The sequence below is a fragment of the Colletes gigas genome, unplaced genomic scaffold (genome assembly GCF_013123115.1).
Source record: "Colletes gigas isolate AHSC1104 unplaced genomic scaffold, ASM1312311v1 Colletes_gigas_Sc00016, whole genome shotgun sequence".
NCBI classification, from domain to species: domain Eukaryota; kingdom Metazoa; phylum Arthropoda; class Insecta; order Hymenoptera; family Colletidae; genus Colletes; species Colletes gigas.
The window spans coordinates 2,049,959-2,076,244 of NW_025106645.1; the positions used below are offsets into that span (position 1 = coordinate 2,049,959).

The 26,286-nt window shown below is 37.7% G+C and overlaps 1 protein-coding gene across 1 annotated transcript in view; it reads left to right on the forward strand.

Moving 5' to 3' along the window:
* The window catches only part of LOC122400165 (zwei Ig domain protein zig-8-like), a 63,995-nt gene that overhangs the window by 14,665 nt on the left and 23,044 nt on the right, over nucleotides 1-26,286 (forward strand). Inside the window, exons 2-3 of the mRNA XM_043401479.1 lie at nucleotides 12,242-12,483; nucleotides 15,220-15,439. Of these exons, the coding sequence (XP_043257414.1) occupies nucleotides 12,242-12,483; nucleotides 15,220-15,439 (462 nt within the window). The remainder of the gene's footprint in view (nucleotides 1-12,241; nucleotides 12,484-15,219; nucleotides 15,440-26,286) is intronic.

Genomic DNA, 26,286 nt, shown 5'->3' on the forward strand with positions numbered 1-26,286 from the left:
GAGATTATGTGTATTCACCGAAAATTATCGTAATTGATATTTGCAGCCAGAAATAATTTATGTAGAATGATTTGAAATTTTTTAATTTTATATTTTAATAACTTTTTAACAAAGCCTCAGTCAAGAAATTGAAATTCTTGATTTTCGTCTTATTTTGACCTCTAGCATCTCCCATTAAAATTTTTCCCTGAGGTGGTCGGACACCCTGTATATTTTCTAATTAATTCTTGAACGACAGTTCCTCGAAACAATTTAAAGAAATTCTCTTATTGAAACACAACCCCAAATATACCACTTTTGAAAGTGATGATTTTCGTATCAATTATTAGGTAATTTTTGGGGAATTTATTTACGAAAAACTATAACACATGCAAATTTAAAGTATTATCGAATATCGAATATAAATATGTCGAAAAACACCTTTCAAGATATTAACTAGAAATTACTTTCTAAGTTGAATAATTTTTCCCTGTCAATATATCCATATTAGATTTATGGAACAGGTAAAGACAAGTTTCAGATTCTATACCCACTATTATAGAACTCACAATATTGTTTATTAGCAATTTACATTAAATTCGATGAATCTAACGATACGAATATTGTAATTAAAAAAAAAATCGCATTTCAGTGAAACTACCGTTAAAAATAATCCAAACGATTATTTCCACAGTTATTTGCATCCAATTGTAAACCTGTCAAGGGACACCATTTGGTCGAAATAGGTACGAATAATGTTAATATATCAATAATGGTAATTGGGGTGTCGCGTGTGTGCATTTGGCGGGAGAATCCTCGAGGAAAAAACGCGACGCCATCATTGTCCCGATCGTAAAATGCACGTGTGGTTCTTGACGCGGCAAGGAGGTCACGTTCCTGGCTCCAAAAGGCGAGCTTATTTCCCTCAGCCGATTTCACGTCGTCGAATCGGAAACGCATCCCGAATTCGCAGTCGAAAGTGGATCTTTCCTTCTCCCCCCGCGCCCTTCCCGAGCCGCTGAGAAAAGAGCGACGAACGACTACACGTGTCCTCCTCTCGTCCCACCGTCCGGACAGATAGAAAAGATCCTAACGCGTTCTGACAGTCACGTTTCCGGCTCTGTTAAGGCTGGCAAGTATCCCTCCCCGTTTACCTGATTTCGCGTCGTCCGGAGCGGAAACGCGATCTGAATTCGATGAGCCGGGAAAAGGGCGGGCGTTCATGCTCGACGGGATATTTTTCAAACAATTGTACTCTATTTAGATCGCCAGCCATATATTTTAACCCGCGAAACTGCGCGTCAAATTTTATGCATATTTTCAAATCATTGCGTTTATTTCTAACGTATACGAAGCCTGTGACCTGGATCGATCGAATAGCGAATAGGAAAATAAATCCTAATGGTCGTGAAGGTCGAATATTATTAAGACACTATAGAAAAATACTGAACCAAAAATTCACAATCATAAAATAATTAATGCTAAAGAATAATAAATGTTTGTCCCGTGGAACAATCAAAGAATTTCGTTTTTCTACGAAGCTATTCAGGACGGAATGTATGTCCATCGAAGTTTATTTTTAAATAACCTTCCAATAAAATCTGTAGGGTCTTCTCGTGTCTTTTCATTTATTTATTTGTTCGTTTATTCACGGGGAAAACCTCTGTAGCATAAAATGAAATGACATCTAAGAAAAGATAAAATAAAAATTTATGTAAGAGAAAATTCTATAAAATTTAGTAAAATAATTGTTGTAGGTTTTTAACGTGATTAAGTATGGTTAGTAAAATACCGTTTAGAGTATAATTACAAATTATTTTTCTTATTACTAAATAACAATATGACGCTCATCGAGATCGAGGGAGAATTTATTTGACGAGCACCATTCCTGAAATCTGTCAAGATCATAGTTGAGAGTTTTACTGATTATAGATACAGTGACAAATCTTAAGGTCGTCCGCATATAATAAAAATGTAATGTTTTGAAATACTTTAGAGACGTCATTAATATATAGTATAAATAGAAAATTAAATTTAAACGTTTTTACTTAAAATTAAAATTAAAATTTTATATCGAAGACTTTAGTTAGATTAAACTTTGGATACGTCATTAATATATAATATAAATAATCCCAAATGATAATTTTCTGGATATCATTTCTCTCGACTAATTGTTATTTAATTTAACCATACGAACATTTTCCCAAAAATATTTCGATTTTATCGTACAGAAACGATGTTTACGTTTACAGTAACATACTGTCCATATAATCGTTGAAATAATAAAACGTTCAGAGTTCCTTCTCTATATAGCTGGCTATTATTCATGGTTTGGAGGTATAGATGAGATCTGCTGTAAATTCCCGCTCGAGGATCATTTCCTGCCGTGTGAACGCCAACGTGTCGCTTCCGCGATACTTAGATGAATGTCAATCCCGTGGGTGCCGGCGTTCGCAAGACGAATTCGTCAAATTGATCTCGTTGAGAGCCGTATTCCATCTAAGTTTCAGGCCTGTTCCCCCTTACGATTCCGTCAGACGATCCTTTTGACCGTGCTTCGTGCGTATGCTTCCCCCGAATGCCATGGGATTCGAAGTTTCGGGCGAATTACCTGTTTGGTAGTTCGCGCACCGAGTCTGGAAACGAATGCCTTCTTGGTGGTAAACTGGATAGTAAACTGAACATCGACCAAGTTCGGAAACTGGACCCACTGTAATGGATCGGGTTACAAAACGTTAAATATACTCGAAATTCACGGTAAACCTTCGAAGAAACCTCCAAAGTGTTCTTTGCCAACCGCACACTCGTCGCAAATTGCACCGGGTAACCTCTACTGGAACTATAACTTCTTCGATACGAGGAAGAATAACGTAACATTCTTAAGCAAGAGTCGTCGTGTCTGTCAAGTTTCTTGAAATTTCGAGGTCCAGACTAGTATGAGTATATAAAATATATGAATAAAAATATTCAGCACAATATTTGTGGTTGTATGAAATTGTTGAATACGACTATTTTGTGTGAATATTTTACAGATTTCGAAAAAGAATTTCTAATATTGTATAGTATACAGGGTGTTCGATCACCCTTGGGAAAAATTTTAATGGAAGATTCTAGAGGGCAAAATAATACGAAAATCAAGAATATCAATTTCTTGACTGGAGGCTTCGTTAAGAAGTTATTAAAAAATTAAATTGAAAAATTTCAAATCATTCTGAAAAAATTATTCTTGGTTGCGTGGGTCAATTACAATCATTTTTGGTGAATACACATACCCCCGAAATCCTACACACTTCCGAGTAAAAAATTCCTTACCGAAAATGTAATGTCTGACCATACATCACATGTTTCCCTGAAATTTCATGCGTATCTTTAAAACGTCATAACTTCTAAACGGATTGGAGGATTTTAATGTTTCAAACGGCAAACAACGCGTATTTTGATGAAGAATATGTAGAAATTCAACAATATTGAAAAAGTTGTTGCTTTATCCCGTGAGGTTAGAAAAACTCCATAAAAATGGTCCCATTTTCAAACAGCCATAACTCACGCAATAGTGAATATATTTTCTTGAAATTTTAGAAAGCACTAGGATTCATACATACCTACAAAAAAGTATTGAACAACTTTTCTGTACAGCGCCATCCAAATGTATTAAAAATGAAATATGAATTTTTAAGAAAAATCGACAGACGTTAGGTGCCTATATCTTTCCAAATGGTTTTGGAAAAATTATTTTCGATTGCAAGGGTCAATTACAATCATTTTTAGTGAATAGACATACCCCCGAAATCCTGCGCATTTTCGAGAAAAAAATTCAGTACGGACGGAGCTTTTTCTCTGATTACGAAAAAAAATTTGTAATATGTATTACTATATAATACGTATTACGTATTCCTTTTCAGAAAATAAACAAATATTTGAAGAGAATATATTTTAAAGTTAAATATATATTAAAGTTTCAGACGTTTGTTGTCGAATACGCTTTTTGCGCTACGTTCTAAAAAATCAGTTATAAACTTTATTAAAAATTGTATTCGTACCGATGTATTGTCGACGCAAATAGGAATCATTCCACGATCATACAACGTTTTACGGCGCGGACGACGTCGAGAAATAAAATACACGATCAGCGTAGAAACAATCGTCCGTTCCGAGCAACGCGGGAGCCAATCAATTCTCTCTTAACTGCAGGCTCAATGAACGGTGCGCAAAAACGCTATGTTCAGTCACGTATTCCATCCGAAAGAGTCGAATGGCCGGAATGCGCCGGAAACCGAACACGCCGCGAGTCGATTGACCATTAAACGGTCTCGAATTAATTCGCGTCGGTTTTACTTTCGTCGTCGAAATTGAAAGGCGCAACCAGGGCACGGTGGCTGTAAATTCGCGAGTTTCGCGTCGTAAATATCGTTATGGCCGCGTTGGATAGTCGACCGCGTATCGGGGACGCGCACGCGACGTCGTCTTCGTTCCGAGGACAACGATGTGGCACGTTTCCTCGATTCCATCGTCGAACGCGGCTACGCTGTAATTCCGGCGAGTCCGGCTAACCACGGTAAATAATTCAAATTCGAGGCACAGTACGCCGGCACTCTCATGCTTTATGCATGCGTTCGAATTCGCAGAGCGGCGCGCGTTACGCGTCCTCCCGCAGTAGTGTCTCGCTTTAAGACCGAAAATGAGATCCGCCAGTTGTCTTTAAACGACATCGGCGCGTAACTCTTTCTCTTTAACTGGAATTAACGACTAGATGGGATCGATCTTAGTATTAATTTAGTAATCTCTGATTTTGATTAAATTTAAATATCATTTTCCTGGTTTCGAATTTGTTTATACAATATATAATGTTTAGCTCCAAAGCTATCGAATGTGTCACTCTTTATTTTTTTTTCGAGATTGACCTTCCAGATTTAATTTTATTTTAGCACTAGAACTAGCAAATTCATAATTTCTAATTGTAAAAAATTTTTCACGATTGAATTTTTACAAATTTACTGTGGTTTTCTGTAAGTATCGTGTTAATTTCTTCGGTAGAAATAAATACACCATAATTGTCATAAGTTCTTAGAGAAATTCATTCGAAATAATTTAGATTTCGATACCTTTCTGCCAAGCATTTTAACGTTCAATTTTTTTAATCTGAACCGTTTGTAATTGTTCGATCTCGTCAGTGGTGGAAACTGTTGTGATTTTAGAAAAGCAGGAAACTGTACGGACGGACAATATTTTCATTCGATTCCGGTGTTGTCGGGGGCAATATGCGAATAATGATAACAGGACGATCATAGATGCAGGTAACTGATTGTCTGTGCCCCGACACCGATGACGCTATGGTTCCGGAAATCGATATCAATGACTACCGTACGAACGGGTACCTATTAATGCCCATTATCTTGGAAACCGATGGAAATTCTAGACAGTCAACCTAAACTTGTGCATCACGATACATAACAATATTGGACAGTATTGGGCGAAACGTAATTGCTAGTGATAATTAACAATCGACAATTGATCATCGTTTGCAGGTAGAAAGAGACAATTAAATTCTGTAATTATAAAATTCATCCATGACAATTAGTCCACCTATCATTGTAATTGCAATGAACTATTTATCAACTACTTGGAAGTTACAATTAACAGATATTAAACTGACACAACGATCAAATTTCATACATACATACAATGCACGAATCGATAGAAAATTAAACCGAAATATTTATAAGATTTTAAATCTAATTCGACTTGCTATCTTTCGATAGCTTACGAAAATATCTTTGATCATTTTTATAGAAATCAGAATTGTGTGCACGGTTGATGTTATCGATCAAAGTGGTAGGCCATGCCAGTATGCGATTAGGCTGTCGCAATAAAGTAAATTTTCGTTTGTGGGCCACGGGGACTACCATTACGATTGATTCGAGGCTCTCGACTAATATCTGGCTTTCATCAACCGCTGCTAGCATTTATATCTGTCTGTCCACAATTCCACTGTTTTTCACCACTAGCGTGACTACCGGTCGTTCGTCATAAGAATGATCCATGATCGACGCCTCGGCATAAATTTTCACTATCCGTTTCCACGAGAATTCAAGGGTTCTACTCGGAGTATATATTACGTTTCGGGTCAACTATACATTCGACACACACTCGGTGTTTTCAAGTATCCATTTAGCACCCAAGAGCAACAGAGATAGCGAAACGCAGACGTCACTATCCAGAATTTATTTCGTCAATTGTGTCAAACGTTTTAAACTTAAATAACTCATCTTGTAAACTATATGTAACATTCGTTGACTCTATACAGTTCTTCAAATGTAAAAAGCATCAATAAACCGGATATTTTTATTAAAAATTTCATATCTGTATCGCAAGGGCTGCTCTGTAATTTCTATTAAAAATTTTTTTTTCTTAATTAAATACTTTATAGATTTCGAGAAAAAATTTGTAATATATGATATATATTATATAGTATCGTGTTAAAATCATTTTATCCAATGTATAATTTTATTTTAATTCAAAACATATAACGTTAATTCTTGTTTATAAATTTTTTAGAATCCTCAGCGTAGTTTCTTGTGCCTCTTCAAAATCAGTAATCGTTTCACTGTATCTTTTCCACGTACGAATAATTTCTATATACAGTAATGATTCGTAAAATGAACATCGCTACGGAGTCGACATGTTCATCTTTCGTACAGCGGAGATAGAAATGTTCAACTTACGAATCATATCTGGTTCATTTTCAGAATCATTCGTGACGCATATTGGAATATTTAGAAATAATTAAGAAATTAAAAAATAGAGAAGCATGTAACAGATATTGTTGAATAATTTGTCAAAATAAAACATGAGAAAATCGTAAGACGAATCGTTTAAAGTATCGGTAATTTGATATCATCTTGGCTCGACGATATTTTCGAGTACATAAACGGTATCGAATATTTCTGTTACGGTATAAGATAAACGAGAACGTTGTCGATACCAATCGTTGAGAAGAAATCCGATCTCCTTCGCGGTGAATGCTCGTTTTGCGATCGTAATCGGCTTGTAAAATTACATCCGCGAGCTTCGAGGTCAGCGATCGAGTAGGGACGTTGATTTACAGGGAACTGTCGTCCTTCGTTGCTCCTTAGGCTTCGAAATCGAATTAATGGCGTCTGCGTTTCGCCATCTCTGTTGCTCCTTCGCTGTCCTTCATCCTTTTCGAACTTCGTTTTCCCCGCGATGAAATGGAATAATGCACACGGTGCAACACCACCCGGAAAAGCGCCAAGTCAGAAGTCTCGAGTGTTTGCAAGACTCGAAAAATGGGTCGATTGAAGCTCGCGAGATCTACGCGTCTAACGAGAGTGGCAGCGTGATTGTGTTCTTACCCGCGAATAGGAAAAAAAATAGTCGAGTTCCTCGGATCGATTGCTCGATAAATTCCCCAGATTTCAGCGACGGGCTCGAAGGGAGCTGACCGGGTGAATTTTTGAAAAAATAAGACCATTCTTTCGTGTAACAAGGAATAACAGTTACGAGTGCAACAACGATCAAACACTTTTCGAAGTTGTTCGAGTTAGAAATGCGATCTACAACTTCTACCTTCGAAATTCCAACGGTATAAACGCGAAAGGCACATTTAAAAACTCATTTTCAAGTTGGATATCTTTTCAAAAGTCTCTCGAATAGATTTCGAAGCGCTTTAAACATCGTGCTGAAAAAATTATGAGGTTCCGGGGTTACGAGATGCATGTGAAAATGAAAAGTTTGCTCGTTATTTTGTGCCAGCGAACAGAAAAGAAATGTCTGACAAAAATCCGCCAGAGTTACTCGTTAGTATTCTTTTTCAAAATAATTTCTTTTAGACAGAATGTTATAATAAAAATTGTATTTTTTCCATCGATCTACGTTCCCTTTCAAAATATCTAAAGTTAAAGTTTCTATTCTGTTCGTTGAACAGATTGTAATCCATCGGTCCGACCAGGTACGGCACTGTTCCACTTGTCGGGCTGGGAGCTTGTCTACTCTACTTGCATGGCTAAGGAGTGGAGTTGTTCTACTTGTGTTTTTCAATCAAGACGGACGTGCTCTGACTGTTTGATCAGGGAGAATCCTTTCCCAAGGAATGAAACGTAATTCATCGAATGCAAAGTAATTTTACGCTCGCTGGAAAAAATATTTATGAAGCATTCGAATGGTGCAGTATTAAATTCTGATTAAAATAAAGTTGTCTCTTTCATACAATATCATTTTACTCGAGCTAAAATTTAGATAAAAAATTATAAACCATCCGTGCACTTTCGAGCAACGTCGTTTTCAACGTCGAGGTAATTTTCTGAAATTTTTTAATTCTTTACAAATTGGACTTTCGCCCGAACTTATTTTATTTATGAAGAGAACTCTTTTGGCTTTCACGTTGCTGTCTAAAAACGAACTATAAATATAGAATACCAGAACTTCCTGTGGATAAAAGAAAGAATCTTCAAAATTATTTAGAACGTGTCTGGGTAAAAAAATTAGTCTAGATTCTTAAATTTTAACAAGATTGAGTAACAATTTTGTATGACAAATTGTTCAAAAACAAAGTTCAGGGGTTTGGCCTGTCATTCGACTCGTTAATGATGTCATTTGCCATTTTCTCAAAATTAGCTAAGTTTCGGTATATAACGGTATGAAAGAGTGATTTTTGGAGCATTTTCAATTCCTGTGGGCGACTGTGGACCGTATCAATCCACAGATTCGCGGCAAATCGTACGTCTGGAAGGAACGTTTCACCGAGCCGTTCCTCGCAGACAATGCCAACAATCACAGTCATGTTTGAACGAAAGATTTAAAACGAGAGCCCGGAGCGCGAAAGTCGGTACATTGGGATCGGGGGATTTTTCGGAAATCGATTCGACCAGTCGTTTAAATATTCGCACACGCGAGTCACGCGTACAGGTACGTCACGCGAGAGAAAGACACGTAGAAATCGCGGGGCTGGAAGCCCGATCACGGCCCGGTACCAATGTCAATACGACGTATAACGATTTTCATATTCGACGGGAAAGGCGAACCAAGTACCCAGGACGCCTCCTCTTCGGTATCCAGGACACGCTTTCGACAGTTCCACCGGAATTCCCGATCAGTTTTCCAACACTCCGCCCCGCCACCTACGAGGCTGCAGAAAATTTTCCACGACGGAAGCAAAGGGAAAAGATCGAACGGAGGGCGATGGATGGGAACATAGTCGGGACGATGAGGAACAACGAAGAAAAAGATGGATGGACACGTTTCCACCCCCTCCTTCGATCTTTCGTGGGGTAATGAGTGTCTTCCCGGGGGCGTAATTGGAATAAGAATTTTTAACTTAAGCTAGTTTTATCAAACGCGTTGAGACTAGGAGCAATTAACGGAGGCGTTCGTGATAAATGGCATTCGCGGAGCTTCGATTTTTCTTCGTTATCGTTAGAAATTATCGACGAATTGTTACAAAATGCACAGCTGCTCCGAGGGTATATTTTAGACTTTACAATTTTTAAAAATTTAATTTACAAATCACCGGGGTTCATTTTAAGAATCGTTTAGCACCTCCATTGAAACATAGAATCTTTCTGATGGAATTTTTTACAGTGAACTACGGGCCACAATGTGTACAAAAAGAAGATGTTTCTATCGATGGACACCGGTGTTTGTTGCTTCGCAATTAGATCGAGCAAGATTGATTCCATTACTTTCGAACAACAAATGTTCTTCAATAATATCCGGCATCCATACGTTCGGTAAAATAACAGAACCTGACGTGTGCAGGCTCAACAATTTAAAAAAAACAGAAAAAAAAACATCGGGAGTCTGAAACCAAAATACGGGAACGGTTGAAAACACAAACAAAACGCGAGGTACGTCGAGCTGCAATCGGAACGTAAATAGAGGGGAGTGGGAAAAGGGATGGAACGGGAGCAGAGACTCAATGGAGCATCGTGCAGCGAAAAAAGGGAAGCAATAGGATCCCGCGATTCACACCGATCCATTTCGACGCGTTGCTTTCTTGCAAGATTGTCTTTTTTCGTCCTTCTTTTCTTTCGCGCGATTTTTCAATCCGTTCCTTCAATTCCAGCCCTTCTCAATTAGGACTATCATTTTTAAACAACGATTTCTTCTTTGTATCGAACGTCTCGAAATCAAAAAGAAAATCAAGTTGTGGTAAAACTTCTTCGACTAATTTATTCAAATATCAATGAACGAATTATAAAAGTATAACACATTTATTGCGTGAAAACGAATACCTAAAAAATATATTAATAATTTTAGTAAAAATGTACCAAGAAATGAAATATGTAGACCTTGTGTTTACCATGGAAAACGTCTTGATTAACATTATAATTCTTTTGGCTCCCTGCGTGGGAGACAAATATCCAAGTATTTACTGTAATTCGTCTTTTTCCCCCATCAGTCGCGGGAAGCAATAAATTCGATAACATACATTCCAGGATAACTTTCCGAGACTAGTTCCACGCAATCATAAAATATGAGAGTCACTTATGGCATGCTCGAACCGACTGTGGAATTTCTTTATTGAAAATATGGGAGGGTTAGAACCTCTTTATGATAATGACAATGATGAGAATCGGGAACGTTTACTAACCCCACATGGAAGTATTCAAATACTTAAGTTTTTATAGTAACAATAAATAACAAATAAGCGTTTTAGTCACTTTAAAATTTGTACAGTAACAATGTGTGAGAAAAATTGAGGGTTTGTATTTTTACCATCGAATACTTCAGTGATCCAACGTTTCGAACGAAGGCACAATCTCCGTTTTTAAAGTCAATTATATTAAACGGACATTTTGACAAATTTAAAGATACAGAATTAAATAATGTATTAATTATCTTGGTTCTTCGTCACTTTATTTTATCAATCCAGACATGTCAGCAAAAAGCACCGATATAATACTAGCACGCTGTTATTGCGAACACGGTTGCAACAAATGCTGTCACGACTGGACACGCGCAGACAACGTGTACTGGCAGCTGTCAATTTTCTGCCCAATAGTTGTAAACCACAGGAAATGCGAATCTCCAGAGATAGTAAATATCACGACAGGATGTTCGACGTACGCGGCCCGCGGCACGTTTACTTGCAATAATAGATCGCGTTAAAGTACAATAAACAACGCTTAAAAAAGCAATACAATGATTATTTTTTTAAAATGTCAGTACAAGTTCTACTAAAAGTAAATTTTATTAGAATAGATATTTTCACGAACGTGATCGTATTTGCTATTAATGTTTTAAATTTACCGAGTCACCGTGACATGTCTATATATAATAGTAACAAATGAATTATTCTAGCGTTATAGAAAGGTATACTAAACAAAATTTTATTAGAAAAATATTCTCATGTATGTGATCGTATTTGCTATTGTTTTAAATTTATCGAGTTACCGTGGACACGTCTATTTTGAATAACTTGTTTATTTTAGAAGAAACGTGAATGTTGATTGTTGCAGCTTAACAGTAAATTCGTAAAGCCAGCGGATATAGAATCACACCTTTCATAAACAATCAAGGTTTTTACCTATAACCTAATAATGCCCTTAAGGTGGCTATTTAATTAGTTTGTGGCGTTGCTTCACTGGCGGTTGGGGGCCTGTTAGTGGACTAATCAGTAAGGCTTTCTAGCAGGCCCTACCTTAGACGACTGGGATATTGGGAAGTTGTTCGAGGAATGTATATATAGCAACCGAGGAAGCGGTCGAGCGCTTGTGAGAGCGCGACCCCTCTGGTGGTGAGCATGGGAGACGACGCCACAAGTTAATTCACTTAAAATCTGCATGACCCTCCAAATCCAGTCACTCTATGACTTTTCAACCTGCAATAACATCGACGACCGGTGTCAGGCGTTTTATGACCAGACCCAGGTACCGCGCAAAACATCTGGGCACCAAGTGCTGACCCAGGCCCGCAAAAATGATTAAAAACCACCGTTACATGCCGCCTCCCACCGACCAACTTCGCCGCCAAAATGATTGGTATTAGTAATGCAAACCCAATCGGCGACTGATACTTCCTCCCATGGTCTTGAGTAAGCCCATGGCGAGGTTAGCTCTTTGGGCAACCTTGGCCCAGAGCAACACTGAGAAGAACACCGAACACAAGTCATATTGAAGCCTCCAAGCGTATCTCCCTAAACAGTTCGCACAAAATTAAGTTGGCGTGCGATATTGTGCTGCTGCACAAAACATTGATGATAAAACTGGGTTCAGGGATTAACAGGTATTGTTGTTTGTTGCAGATCTGCCACTGATAACGGATCCAGTATCAACGAAATCGACGACGGCGGCAAAGCGATCGGTACCGACGGACGCGCCGATGCTGTATTATATCTTCGATGCACATAGCACGCTGAACAAGCACCAGCATCATCACGATCATCGGTGGGGTCCTCATTTCGAGGGTGAGGGCAAGAATATGACCGTGCAGGCTGGTGGCAGCGCCATGCTCGACTGCAGGATATCCCTGCTCCAAGACAAAACCGTGAGTCCCTCTTTCCACGTTCGTGCATTTTACACGCCCTATATATTAGGTATGTTCTCCGGATCGAGCATACAAAGTTCCAAATTTCCACCTCGCACGCGAAGGGGTTTAGAGAAACGAATGTTAACACGATCTTACTCGAACATAGTGACGGATATATTTCCCGCTTTAGGATCCTTTGTGATCTTTGAGCAACGATTAGAAACAGATCTAGGTTAAATATCACTAGAATTAATTATTACTAAAAATATAGAAAATTTCCCACAATTTCATTTTCGACGAATCAGAATCACTTTAACTGTGAACCATTTCTCATACGAACGTAGAAAATTTGAGCAAGTAAGGTAAATTCAAATACAGTGTTTTTCCTCCCAACACATAGGATTTGGGTTGGATCAAATATGCAATTGATTTATATAGTTAAGTTATCGTTATTATAATTTACTTTTTATTAAATATAGTGGTTGAAAATATTTAACAAAAAATAAATTTCCTATTTCAAACGAATTTAAATGCAAGAATATAATTTGTTGTTCGACCATATAAAAAAACACTTCGATGTGACGTATGCCATAAAGCATCCAAGAAGAAGAAAACAGGAATTACCAAGGAATAAGCAAAAAATTACGTCTTTCGAATACCGACAATAATTACCCACTTAGTACCATGAAAACAGTCGTCGATGATTTCCTCGATCGTCGTTTATCGGGACTTCCACTTGTTGTTGCGTGATCCAACCAGTACATTAAACTCTTACGGCGTCTTTTATGAATGACCTCGGAGAATGGCCACGCGTGGGGCAGTTGCCCCAGCGAATAAACTGTGACCGATAAATTCGTGTGCTCGAGAAGCTTGATATTATGATCTTTTTAGGGAAATTTACACGGACGGTCACGGAGCACCGAAAACGTCGGCCGAACTGCGCGGAAACTCGTCCAGCAGGAGTAGCTATATTCTGAAAGCGTTGCACTTCGCTGAATCCCGGTCGCGCTAGCCTCAGCGTAATGTTAAGCTATTAATGTCGTTACTGTTGCTATTACTACTAACGACGGTGTCGACTAACCCGATTATCCATGCACGATTATCTTGAAAACGCGTAACTAGGCTAAAGACAACATTTATTGCACTGATATTGTTTACGCGCGTGGGCGAGGAAACATCTGATAACGTGTTTACGATCCGTGAACGGGTCCGTAATTGGCGGACAATGAGCCCTCAACGTGCACGCGCCAATCTTGCAAAACGTTTCAATAATTTCGATATTTTATTGAATAATTGGGAATCGGTGTCGCTATGCGCGTGGAAAATTTTTTTAAATTTCGTCGAAAATTCATTTCGACGATAATCATGATCGATAGCGATCGCGCGGTACAACGATAACCGTCCATACGCGCCAATCTCTGTTGGCTAGATAATAGTGGGTTAGATATCTGTATCGAAGATGTACGATATCGTGTACATTTAATGGGAATCCTGGGAAACGCCATCCAATTCCAGTTACGTGGATAAACTGCGGATTTCAGAATCCTGTTTATCCTTGTACCGATCGATCGTTCGATTCACCGTGAATTTGGACATAACGAGCAAACAGACTACACGCTCCGGCGTGCAACGGCATATTAGAATCTCTGCCATTTTCGGTGCATGATAACGCGGTTTAATGGCGCTTCGAAAAAAATTCCTGCACGGTACAAACTTCCGTGTCGACGATTACGTTAAAATACGATTTTTCCTTTAAATGGCATATATATTTATATCTTTGAATCGATCAAAGGCAGAAATTGCTAACAAATAATATTTACGAGTTCTGTAACTTTATCTGGAGATGAGAACCTTTTGCAAAAATTACAAACAGATACCTAAAAGTAAATTAATAAACGAATTTTTGGTCTACGTATGGATAAAACGGTGACGAAAAGTGTTTAAACTTAAGAAAAATTTAGTTGCTTATTTGTACACCTAATATACAGTACTGATTCCTAAAATGAACACGTGATTCGTAAGTTGAACCTTTCCATCCCTTCTAACTTGAGGGATCCCCTTTAAGCCCCAATGAAGCGTACAATACAATACTTTGTGACAATGTTCATTTTAAGAATCATTACGTTTGTATGGTCCTTGATCTAGCGCTTCTTGCATCATCAGAAAGTTGTCCAGTTGGAAGTGGTGTTGAGATCACTTATTTGTACACATAATATACAAGTAATGAGTCTTAAAATGGGCCCCGAGACGTGATTCGTAAATTGAATGCCTCAAATCCGTCCCAACCTGAGGAATTCTCAGAGTCCAACGAAGCGTGAAAAACTTTGTGAGAAGCGATGTTCATTTTAAGAATCATTGCCTTCGTTCATACGGTCCTTGGTCTAACGTTTCTTGCATCATCAGAAAGTTGTCCAATTGGAAGTGATGTTGAGATCACTTATTTGTACACATAATGTACAAGTAATGAGTCTTAAAATGGGTCCCAAAACGTGAATCGTAAATTGAACTCCTCAAATCCGTTCCAACCTGAGGAATTCTCAGAGTCCAACGAAGCGTGAAAAACTTTGTGAGAAGCGATGTTCATTTTAAGAATCATTACCTTCGTTTGTAGGGTCCTTGGTCTAGTGTTTCCGCGTGTGCATGGTTTGGAGCCCTTAGTGTTCCCAGCTGAGAAAATTGCCCGTTTAAAAGCGGTGTTGAGTACATGGAGTAAATGTGAAACAAACAAAAATGACGCGATCCATTTGTTGACAGGTGTCCTGGGTACGAAGACAGGATAATGAAGAGAAGTTAAACCTGCTGACGGTGGGCCAACTAACATATATAGGAGATCCACGGTATACAGTGCAGTTCCAGTACCCGGACAACTGGCGTCTACAAATTAAACCGGTGAACAGCAGCGACGAGGGCCAGTACCAGTGCCAGGTCAGCACTCATCCGCCCAAACATATTCACGTAAATCTCCACATCAACGGTGAGTACCACAGCACTCCGAGCAAGTTACTTTTATGTGATTGTCCGTATCATAAAAGGTAAATGTTGTATCACGTACACCTGAACGAGAGAATTGCGCTCGTGGCGTGGTGTATGTTGACGTTTGACGCTACGTTACGTTAATTTTTTTCCCCTCTTTTTTTCCCCCCCAACCATATTGCTCTTTCGACCATCGTTTGTCTCTTTTACGTTCAATGCGTGCACCGTCGTAACGATCCATGGAGGCATACAGGGTATCTAGGCTAAATTGGATCGCCCAAATATCTGCCGTATTTATTCCTGCGCGAAGATACGAAATTACGAGGCCAACGTTAATTTTTTAAATCATTCTGTTTTTTACGAGATTCCAAGCCGGTATTTCTTTTATGAAAACCTATATTACACTCCTCCTAAAATTTATGAAACATATACGCCCTTTTTCAGAGAATTATTTATATTATATATATTTTTGTTTATTGTTATAGAGCAAGAAAAAACAAATGCAACGATTTTAATAATTACACCGAACGAGAGCATTAAACTAGACGTTTGAAAATATTTCACCGAGTTTTTACCAGAATTGTTCACATATTCATAAGACCTACGTCAGAGTCGATTATGGATATTTATAGTCACAAGTTTCTCGGGATTCGAAATAAATAATACACATAAACTAAATTTTTTTATTCAAATTAGTTTACAATGATATACGTGGTCGAATAACAAAATACATTTTTCAGGTGAAATATCTTCGAATGGATCCAAAAAAAAATATTTATATGAGATTCTTCGTGTGTTCCACGTAGTCAAACGACTCAAGTTTCCAATACATATTGTTACACGTAAACGTAATATATGCAGTCGAAGGTATACGTCAAATTTTATGCACAGTTCCTTTTGGAATCCCGCATAAAATGGAAATTTTATTATGGGTCAATATGACCCTGCGTTCGAGGGTGAACATAATTCTAACGAACCCGTTAGCCTGAAACAGAAACACCCTGAACGGAAGTTTATACGCGCAGTTCGCCCATAGTCATCTTTATGCCTCACATCCATTTTCATCCCGCCCCCCCCCCCTCCCACCGCCCCTCTATCCTCTATCTCGCGCCATATTTGCTCGGAATCACTCATTTATTCTGTCAACTTCGTTAACCGTGTTTGCAAGTCTGCTCACGCAGCCATCGATGCGACTCAATTTATTTTCGTTCGCATATTAACGACCGATCGCCGTCGACAATTCTCCTGGAGGTCCCAGGCCGACGAAAATACCCGATCGGGAGTTTCCATCCCCTTTTTTGCGCGAAGGTACACGAGCTGTGTTCCCGATGAGACCTGGCACAAAAGGGGGAGGACGGTTTCACCGGTTCCTGGTAAACCATAACACGATGCAGAGTAAATTGAGGCGGAATAAACGGTCGCGACGGAATTACTTAGAACGGAGGGCAAAGGGAAACTGCGAAACAATTTCGGTAGTCGGAGTCGGGCCAACAAAGCGATCAACTTCGTCCCCGGAATGTGTGTTATTCCATAACGTGGTATTTTGATTTAGATGGTTGAAACATTCACTTTTTTCTGTTCCCATTCTCGCGAAGCATATTTTACAGTATTCTTGTAGCGTTGTTTAAATAAAAAACTGATGTTTGTGGATTCAACGATACGGATGGCCATCTCGTTTCGAACGTAACGTTGCAGTTAAGACTGGGAAATCCTTGACCGGGACTACTGCAAAGTTCTACTATATTCTCTGAAGGGAAACACGTATTCATAGTTCTACCATATACAAGCACGCGAGATTGTTTATTTTGTATTACTGGTACAGGAAATCCTGAATAAGCTTCTGGAAGTTGTAAACCTGTTTCAACTTCGATGCACCTGACCGTGTAAACGCGCACTCTAAGTAGAAGTTACACGTAGAAGTTGTGTAAACATAGCCAGCGTCCACTGTAGAAAATCTGTAATCCCTTGAAAAAATTGTTATCGCCAGGGACGAACGAAAGAGGATGAAGTTTAAAGGAAGAATTCGAAACCTTGGTAGTTAAGATTATTATAAAACGAATTACATGAAGATTTATTAAACGTGGGTAGTTTGCTAGTTATGAATTCTAAATAATTACAATTCTTGCGAACTCTAGAATGGAAGTTCAAAGTCGTTTATAGTGATGGACTTATTAACCAAAGTTCCACCCAAGTGATTAAACCATAATGTATACCCCACGAAAATAATGGCCGACTTCCTTCGCTGTTTATTTGCGTCGAATTTCGCGCGTCCCTAAGGGCCAGTTACGAGTAATTTAAACAATTAAAATAGCCGAAGATACTACACGAATAGCCGTGACGGGGAACATTGTATTTCATCGCCGCAGCCAGCGGAGGAATTCCAAATCCCAGGAGTTGATTCTGAGAAACTTGCGGGAACATCCTGGCTGCAGTCAAGTTCCCGAATGGAACTAATCGCTGAATTAAGAATTTTCCTAATATACGTTTCTGAGACGATATTCGACGAGAAATTGGATGAAATTCACTGCGAAACGAAAAATAATAATATTTTGTGGTATAATAATGTTCCGTCGGTCGACTGAACGCTAGAACTACCGAGAATTATAGTGTATTTATTTGTACCGATGAAATTAAAAGGATAGATGCGCGAAGAAACGTATAATGCAGTGGAAATAAGTGTTTATTCATTCTCTTATAGAAAATTATGGTAAATTTTTATAAATTCAGTCGAGAAAATTATTTAGAATTTTTGACTGCTTTGGTAGTTCTTGTGTTAAAAATCTGTTGGAAGCCTATTTTCAAAACTAAGTGCTTTTGATTTGCGGAGAGAAAATTTTTAGTTTTAAATTTATAAGGAAGAAAAGTATCGTAATCGAGAACAATTACGGAAAAAGATGTTTTAAGATCTATTTCTAATGTACGATGAAACTGCAGATTCAAGTATAACGATAGATTCTTAGATAGAATTTAATCTTATGTGGAAACGTCAAATGAACAATTTCTTTATCGTGGCTCCAATTTAAATTAAATGAAATCTCATGCGTACTCGTTCGAATTAATAACATGCATCACAAATGTTTTAATTAATATATTTATTAATTCTCTTGTGGAAAATTGTGATAAATTTTCATAAATTCAGTCGAGTAAACGAGTTTTATTAGATACCATGAACGGTACGTTTCGACTGCTTTTGGTAGTTCCAGCGTTAAAAAGCTATTGGAAGCCTATTTTCGAGGCTAAGTGCTTTTGATTTACGGAGAGATCGAATTCTCTACGGTCGACGTCGACCGTAAATCCCGAAGCGAAAGAAATCGCAATCCGTTTCGGCGCGAACGAAGCACGCAAGCTTCTGTCCCGATGCAAATTACAGGGAAACGCAGCGTAAGGCTCCACGGGCTAAGATTTTCTCTCGATGACGCCGAGGGAATCGTTTAAATTGGACAACGAGGGGGATGGGATAAAGGGCGAATGCGAACGTTGCAACGCCAGAACAGGAAAACAAGGAGAAACCGGGGAAAGTAGCACTCAGGTATTCAGCGTGAGATCGAGGAAATTGGCTACGTTCCTGGGTACTTTTGTGAACTACGGTGACGCGAGTCTCGCATTGGGAATCCGTCTGGGCGTAACGGCGAAATGAAGCTACCACGGCAGAAACTGTAGAAACAAGTTGATTTCGTCCTCCATAACACGCAACGTTAGCGTTATCAAAAATTTTCAACCCTCACTAACGGTGCAACTCAGATGGTTAGACAGGGTGTTCGTCCATAAATGTCTCCCTTATTTTTCTAACGTGAAGGAAATATTAAAGTCATCTAGAAGGTGCAAATTATTCTTTTATATTCCCTGATCTCTCCGAGTTAGGATGGTCAACTTAGTTTTTTTAAATGGATAAATTTCTTTTAGATATTTGGTTAGTTGAGGTCATTTGTAATCAAAGTGGTATAATCTGTAGAATAATTACATATTGTAAAATGTAACTAATAAAACGGTGGAATTCTCTCGGGTGAATTTTCAACCATGGAGCCCATTAAAGGTACCTATTCGAGGGAGTGAAAGCTGGAAATTTAAAATAAAAATATCTAAGACATTTTAAAGTAGATAAACATTGTCTAATTAAATTTTGTACATCGTGTTTCGTTGGTCAGTTTGGTCATTAATATATTCTAAAGCCTATAAATTAAATAAAAAATCTGAATTTGCTAATATATCTTAATGGACGATCAACGAATAGTCAGATATCCATGTTTAAACTATATTCGACTAATATTTGAACGTTGGGAATATCCAAGAAACTATTCTACGCGAAGTCGTGGTAACTGGGTAAAACATCTATCTTTAGCGAGGGAACAATAATTGCGCTGCTACAATGTTCGCCAGCAGATCGTCCTATATATCGTTTCCTGTTTCGCGGCGTTAACACCTTAGTTAGAAAATATCGGAAAACCGGCACGGTGATAAAATACAAAAGTATCGATGGCGAAGAGCAAGCAACGAAAATAGATGGGTGGAAAAAGGGATCCGTGGGAAATGGGAAAAACTGAGTCGAAGCGTTTCCGTTAGCGATCAGATAAATTGGGTACGTTGGACGATTTTTTTGCGGATAAGAATCGCTTAGAAGGATAATTGAAGGCGAAATGACATAGTCGGAATGGACGGTGAGTGGTGTGGCCTCTCGAGAAGAAGACCCAGGAAAAGCGGAAGATTTCATTTTGCTGGCTCGTGAAAGGCGGTGGAATCGAGATACGTTGAGCCGCTCGCTGGAACAAAGGGGAATAGTGGGACAGTGGGCGGTTTGGGGGGGGAGGGGGGGGGGAAGGAAGAGAGAGATATATAGCGAGGCAAAAGTGGTACTTAGAGGTAGACAAGAAAATGGACAGCGCGCTCGGAAAATGTAAAACTACGGGAGGAACTTCATAAATGAAAAAAAGGAGGGACGAAGTATAAGGAGCTCCGGGAAGGTAATAAAGGTGAAAAAAGGAAAACCGCGGAAGGAGGTCTCTCCTTGTTGACGTAACTTACGAAAATAAAGACGCGAAATATGACGAGAGGGGACCAGGCCGTAGCGATCCAAGCCCCGGCGGTGAAAGTTTCGACGACGACCGTGGAAAACAACTTCCGTGGACGAATGGAATCGCGTTTACGTTAATTTGCCGCACGCTATGCTCGCGTCGACTGGAGGATGGCTCCTCGAATTAGCAACTCCCGCTACTTAACGTAGTAACCTCTTTGTCCGTCGCTCAGCAAGTATACTTCACAGTCTGTCACGCAAGTCTTGACACATTTTAGAACGCAGGAAAAACTTATTGCACAAGCAGAAGGGTGATTTCTGATTCGAAACTAAACAAACACTCGGCGTAATTGTAGCATCTACAGTAGGGCCTTATTTTACCATCATTTTTTTGGGACGTCTTAAACATGCTTATCTGCAATAATGCAATTCATAGACATGTTGTTAGATAGTATTAGGATGAGAATATGTGTTAGCAAAACGAATGAGTCGTCAATCGTGACTGACTGAAATTTTAGTTGTCGCATATCGTATAAATGAGGTAAAAATTCTGTATCATAAAGAGAATGTTATTTTATTATTTTCAATGGATTGTATTGTTGAGTAAGTGTTTTGAATTTTCGTTTTTTTCTCTCTTCACATTTCCTTTAAATTCCATTAACAATTTGAAGTCAGACATTTCTCCTTTGATTAGACTTTTCTAAAATACTCCTCGATACTTCCCCATAATTTTGGCTGGAAATCTTTGTGGATGTATCTTGCAAAAGATCATACAAGAATCAGCTGTACCCATTTACCCCTTAATTTAAGACAACACAAATTGAGTTATTTTCGACCGGTGGTTTATAAATGATACAGACAAAAGAAAAAAAAAATTATTACTTATTATTTTCCGTGTATATATTATATTACATTGCAGCGATGTACAATTTTATTTATTATTTAATCATGTCTTTACTTCCTATTTGTACAAAGAAATATCAATATCCCTATGATCGTTTAAAACATGCATGAACAGATCATAAAATCTTAAAATTTGATTTTTGTCCCTCAATTCTTCTTAGCTCGACGCACTGTACATCCCCTACAATTGTACCATTATGAGAAAATGGTGCGTGCAAAATTTGGTGCAAATTGGACAACGGGAAATGGTGCCATATGGAATTTGAAAATTGTTTATTCTTGTAATTCGTTTTTCTCTGTTTTAATCCATAGTTTCTATACAGTTTTATGCATAGTTGAATTTCTATTCTTATACTCTATAAGACTATAGACAGAAAATATATGATTGTATTAAAAAAAACAATTATGACTTTGAAATTTCAAAAATTGACCTTGGGAAAAAAGTTTTTCATTGGGGTTATACTTGTTTCATCGAATAGTACAATTTTGTTATACATTTATAAATAGCGGCGATATATTTAGAATTTATATATTATTTCTATTCAAACGGTCTACATATATATAGTAGAATATATAATATAAAAAAGGCAATTCTAAAGCAATAAAGGAATATCTACAGGAGTAAAAAATGAAATTATTCTTACTGTATTAAAATATTTTTTTTAATATGTTCTACTGGATATGAGTTACGTATCTTTCATTAAAGTATGTTTTGTCACGTTAGGAAATTTATGTTCCTCATTTTTTAATAGTAGTTGATGGTATTCTTCCATAAGTTTAACTTCACGTCCAGCAGTGTCATTGGCAACTTTTAGTTCTTGAAATATATCATATTTGTAATCGTCGTTCAACTTTTAAAATTTCAAAGTCATAATTTTTTTTTATAGAGCGTAAGAATATGAATTAAGCAATATACAAAATTACAAGAATAATATACCGATATATACCATTTTTTCATACAGTGGTACAATTTTAGGGGGCGTTCAAAAATAAAATTGCACTAAAAAAGTGTAACTAAGATCCATCCTAACCTACAATGACCTCGCCTTAATAGAGAGGGAGTAGAATATGGTTTGAAATCATAGACACAATTTCTATAGAGATAATTCTTCCTCCCAAGTTGTCTCCCAAACTTTTGAAGCGTAAACTTCGTTTAAACAAGCGATCAAACAATTTCACTGATTTATTTTTGTAACTTCAGCTTCTAATAATAACAAGAACGTATTATTCCCCTATGTATCCAAAATTTGAATCCCCCAATTTGATCACAGCCATTATTCTCCAATCCCTTCACACTAATCCCTCGTTTGACAGGAAATTGACATCGACTTCGCCGGTGAAATTGTCAAGCTTGCGGATTCAGGAGATAAGAATAGAGTCTTTCTTCACGATGATCCATACCTGGCCAGTGGCGGAGGATTACGGTCTAATCTTTCACTCTTTTCCAGATAAATCCGTGTTAATTCTTCCGGTAACTTAACGACAATAATCCCGTTACGTCATTACTTCAAGAACCTTCGTCATCTATTATAAAAATCGTACGCGATGTTAAAATAAAGTCTAATCTGATTCTGATTGTTGTAACAAAGAAGTTCACGATCGATAAATGCATCGTGTGTTCTGAAAAAATTCACGCACGAGAGGAAACGTCGAGGAGGGCAAGAATTACGGAGAAAAGAGACCCGATAAGCATTGCAGCGGCCATGAATCAATGTCGTCGTGTTTAGACCGGAAACGGGATTTGGCTTAGGATATCGCGGGATAATCTGGACGGAACCACAACGGGATATCGACGCTGGTGTAGAAAGAAACGATCAGAGATGGGCATTCTTTCCAGCAGACGTCGCGGGCAGAGACTAAAGAAACGAGGTGCAAACCAGAGGGAAGAATGAAAGTAAAAGATCGCTCGAGCGAATCCCGGGGACCGAAAAGACGCATTTCCAAGCGAGATAAAGTCGTTGCGACTTAAGTATGCAGCGCTCTCTGTCCTCGACTTCCACTTGTCGCCCGTCTTCTCGAGTCCCTTTTTCTTCCTCGAATTCTCCCACGTTCTTTATACCGCAGTTATCTCGTACGTGAACTTACGAAACTGTCCGCCTCCGGAATGATATATTCGGTGCACGTCAAAATCGCTGGTAAAATATCGTTTCAGATTAGGTACAGAGGGATCACGGAGTTTCTGCATCAAAGAAATTTCTCAACAAGAAACTCGTAATCCCTGCCTTTTGTTTAAACTGAACGTTTCGTGACTGTTTACAAGAGATTCTTCGCGAACGAGGATTGTTTCGAAAGCGCGGCGGAAGGAAATAACTTACGCCTCACTTTTCTGCACGATGTACTCCGGTGAATTACATCCGCGAATCTGGCTGGACGTTAAAATTTGTAAAATTTGTTTTTGCTTCGGGGAATAAGAGGTCCAACGAGCAATTATTAAATCATCGAAAGAGTACAATATTTTTGATAAAAAGTTGCATTTCGAAAATTTATCGGATCGTTTGACCGTAACGCGACTAACGAATCTGTCGATTACTCATTATTCCCATCGAGTAGCATCGAATAAAATTCGTTGATATCAATTTTCTCGAACGGCGAAGTCTCGTATGAAAATATTTCGTTCCGCATTTTTTTTTTTTTATATTCGCATAGATTGTTGATTGGCAGTGTAAATTTACATCGTTACTCGCGTTTGAATACAACTTTGAAGTATTGGTTATCCGCTACCGAATATACGCAATGCAGAAAATCCTTGCACACAAGGGATGACGTCGCAAAGTTAAAAGCTGTAGTTCGCCAGAGGAAGTTTAATTAATTTTAACGTTCTACAAAGTCCTGTAAAGTGGAACGCCTTGCTTACCGCGACTACAAACTTATGCACTTTTATGTTTCGCCATAATCCATCAGAACTTGCGTTCGTCCATGATTTCGAGTGACGTTCCACTCGCATTATTATTATTTTTCGCCATTTAATTCGTATCTACCAGTGTTTCTCAACTTACGATATTTAAAATTAATGTATCAAAATAGTAAACCAGGTACGAAAGGATGCAGTGAACGACTGTATATTTAATATTAACGCAACGAGTTCAGTCCATCAGCTTTTTAAAATTGTTGTACCTTACCTCTCTTCGTCGTTAAAGTTATAATTTCTTTTCCTTCTCGAAGCCTACATAAATTGGAAATTCGATCACACCTCATTCGAAGGTTAGGACTGAGTTAGATCTGAGTTATAATTTCTTTTCCATCTCAAAGCCTACATAAAATGGAAATTCGATCATTGCTCATTCGAAAGTTAGGTCTGTAATAGGTCTGGGTTTTAATTTCTTTAATTTAGGTCTAAGTTATAATTTCTTTAATTTCTTCTCAAAATCTACATAAAATAGAAATTCTATCATTGCTCATTCGAGGGTTAGTTCTGAGTTATAATTTCTTTTCCTTCTCGAAGCCTACATAAAATGGAAATTCGATCGCTGCTCATTCGAAAGTTAGGTCTGTACTAGTTCTGGATTATAATTTCTTTAATTTAGGTCTAAGTTATAATTTCATATAATTTCTTCTCAAAACCTACATAAAATAGAAATTCTATCATTGCTCATTCGAGGGTTAGGTCTGTAATAGGTCTAGATTATAATTTCTTTTCTTTCTCGAAGCCTACATAAAATGGAAATTCTATTATTGCTCATTCGAGGATTAGGTTTGGATTATAATTTCTGTTTCTTCTCAAAGCTTACATAAAATAGAAATTCTGTCATTGCTCATTTGAGGATTAGGTCTGAGTTATAATTTCTTTTCCATCTCAAGGCCTACATAAAATGGAAATTCGATCATTGCTCATTCTAAGGTTAGGTCTGAGTTAGGTCTGAATTATAATTTCTTTAATTTAGGTCTAAGTTATAATTTCATATAATTTCTTCTCAAAGTCTACATAAAATAGAAATTCTATCATTGCTCATTCGAGGGTTAGTTCTGAGTTATAATTTCTTTTCCATCTCGAAGCCTACATAAAATGGAAATTCTATCGCTGCTCATTCGAAAGTTAGGTCTGTACTAGTTCTGGATTATAATTTCTTTAATTTAGGTCTAAGTTATAATTTCATATAATTTCTTCTCAAAATCTACATAAAATAGAAATTCTATCATTGCTCATTGGAGGGTTAGGTCTGTGATAGGTCTGGATTATAATTTCTTTTCTTTCTCGAAGCCTACATAAAATGGAAATTCTATTATTGCTCATTCGAGGATTAGGTTTGGGTTATAATTTCTGTTTCTTCTCAAAGCTTACATAAAATAGAAATTCTGTCATTGCTCATTTGAGGGTTAGGTCTAAGTTATAATTTCTTTTCCATCTCAAAGCCTACATAAAATGGAAATTCGATCATTGCTCATTCTAAGGTTAGGTCTGAGTTAGGTCTGAATTATAATTTCTTTAATTTAGGTCTAAGTTATAATTTCATATAATTTCTTCTCAAAGTCTACATAAAATAGAAATTCTATCATTGCTCATTCGAGGGTTAGTTCTGAGTTATAATTTCTTTTCCTTCTCGAAGCCTACATAAAATGGAAATTCGATCACACCTCATTCGAAGGTTAGGTCTGAATTAGGTCTGAATTATAATTTCTTTAATTTAGGTCTCAGTTATAATTTCTTATAATTTCTTCACAAAACCTACATAAAATAGAAATTCTATCATTGCTCATTCGAGGGTTAGGTCTGTGATAGGTCTGGATTATAATTTCTTTTCTTTCTCGAAGCCTGCATAAAATGGAAATTCTATCATTGCTCATTCGAGGGTTAGGTCTGGATTATAATTTCTCTTTCTCCTCAAAGCTTACATAAAATAGAAATTCTATCATTGCTCATTTGAGGGTTAGGTCTGAGTTAGATCTGAGTTATAATTTCTTTTCTATCTCAAAGCCTACATAAAATAGAAATTCTATCA